Below are 1,906 nucleotides of genomic sequence, written 5' to 3'. Positions count from 1 at the left end.
GAAATGGCCCTGGTCTTCCTTGGAGGTATCCTATCCAAGTAGTAACCATGGCCACCGCCTGCTTATCTTTTGAGCTCTGACAAGCTTGGGCTAGTTTTGGCCGAATAAATAAAATAACACAACCAGAAGGATGCAGGTTCCTGGCATGACACCCCCTCACTTGTATTTTTCTATGTTCTGTTTCAGATCACCGTTGATGAGATGGTGGATCGGGCCTCTCACTGGGAAATGCAAGCCTTGTTCATCATGGATACAGCTCTAGACGGGGTTGTAGCAGGAGGAGAGGGAATTGTACGTGAAAGGATACACCAGGAAGCTGGCAATCCTATCTGCAGCTCGGGGGAAATCTGAATCGCTCATTTGGGGAACAACTCATTTTGACCCGCTTCTCCTCTTTCACGCTGATGTGGATGCCCAATCAGTTCTGTAATTGCAGAGGTTTTGGATAAGTTGCTGCTAGAAAGCCCATAAAAGGATTATCTACGGTCCGCTGAGGAACTATCCCTGTGGGAAAAGTCTGTAGTGAAAAGTCCGATGGAATCCACCAAAAGGAATCACAAGTGAAAGAAAGAGAGGTTTTTCAAAAGAGGTACTGGGGGTAGTCCTAAGAAAGCAATCAGTCCCTATGGGGTCTGGTGGAGTATATGTCTGAGACTTTTGCATGTGGCAACCTCACTGCACGGACAGCAAAGATTTTTGGATTAATGATTGTGCCAAGTGTGTTGTAGTTCTGTTACTGTAGCTTGACAGTGTCCCCCGTCACGATCATCTGTCATTGCCTTGCGAGGACTTCTTTTCTTCCTAAGCTCTTTGAAGGAAGGGCAGGATAAAAACTTGCCCCCTGCAAATAAACAAGGGAAAAGCCTGTTGCCGACCAGGAGGGACTCTGTTAGTAATGAACATAGGGCTGCCCTTGTAGCAAAACCAGGAGGCTGGAAAAAGAGAGAAGCAGTTCCATCATCTCACCATGGTGCTTCCTCCTCCAGACAAGCGTCATGTGTGTCTCACCACCATCGTGATCATGACCAGCATGGCATTCATGGATGCCTACCTGGTGGAACAGAACCAAGGACCCCGTAAAATTGGAGTCTGCATTATTGTTCTGGTGGGAGACATCTGTTTTCTGATTGTGCTACGCTATGTGGCCGTGTGGGTCGGGGCCGAGGTGAAGACGGCAAAGCGTGGCTATGCCATGATCCTCTGGTTCCTCTACATCTTTGTGCTGGAGATAAAACTGTATTTTATATTCCAGAATTACAAGGCTGATAAGAGAAATCTGGAGACGGTGGCCAGGAAGGCCCTAACGTTGTTGCTCTCCATCTGCGTACCGGGTCTGTACCTGGTGCTAGTGGCCTTGGATAGCATGGAGTACATACGCACCTTCCGGAAGAAAGAGGATTTGCGGGGCCGTCTCTTCTGGGTAGCCTTAGACCTCCTGGATATCTTAGACATCCAAGCCAACCTGTGGGAACCGCACAAAACTGGCCTGCCGATCTGGGCAGAAGGCCTGATGTTCTTCTACTGCTACATCCTTCTCCTCATCTTGCCTTGTGTTTCTCTCAGTGAGATCAGCATGCAAGGGGAGCACATTGCGCCCCAGAAAATGATGCTCTACCCAGTCCTGAGCCTGGTGACCATCAACATTGTTACCATATTCATCCGTGCCATCAACATGGTCTTGTTCCAAGACAGCCGGGTCTCCACCATCTTTATCGGCAAGAACATCATTGCCATCGCCACCAAAGCCTGCACTTTCCTCGAGTACAAGAAGCAGGTGAAGGAATTCCCACAGAACGCCATCGCTCTTGAGCTGCAACAGAACTCGGTGGCCCACAACCAGACTGTCCACAGTACGCAAGGCATGGCTCACGAGCAATCGCCCACCAGGGAGATCTTGGACACATGA

The 1,906-nt window shown here is 49.3% G+C and overlaps 1 protein-coding gene across 1 annotated transcript; it reads left to right on the top strand.

Annotated features, from left to right (window-relative positions):
• Window positions 1–967: 967 nt before the first annotated feature.
• Window positions 968–1,906, top strand: TMEM121 (transmembrane protein 121). Its single transcript, XM_054982014.1, has one exon. It carries the CDS (start codon window positions 968–970, stop codon window positions 1,904–1,906), a length of 939 nt encoding a protein of 312 aa, XP_054837989.1.

The sequence above is a fragment of the Eublepharis macularius genome, chromosome 5, assembly GCF_028583425.1.
Source record: "Eublepharis macularius isolate TG4126 chromosome 5, MPM_Emac_v1.0, whole genome shotgun sequence".
Classification (NCBI taxonomy): Eukaryota; Metazoa; Chordata; class Lepidosauria; order Squamata; family Eublepharidae; genus Eublepharis; species Eublepharis macularius.
Note: the sequence above shows the minus strand (reverse complement) of the source record. Positions and strands in the feature narration are given on the sequence as shown.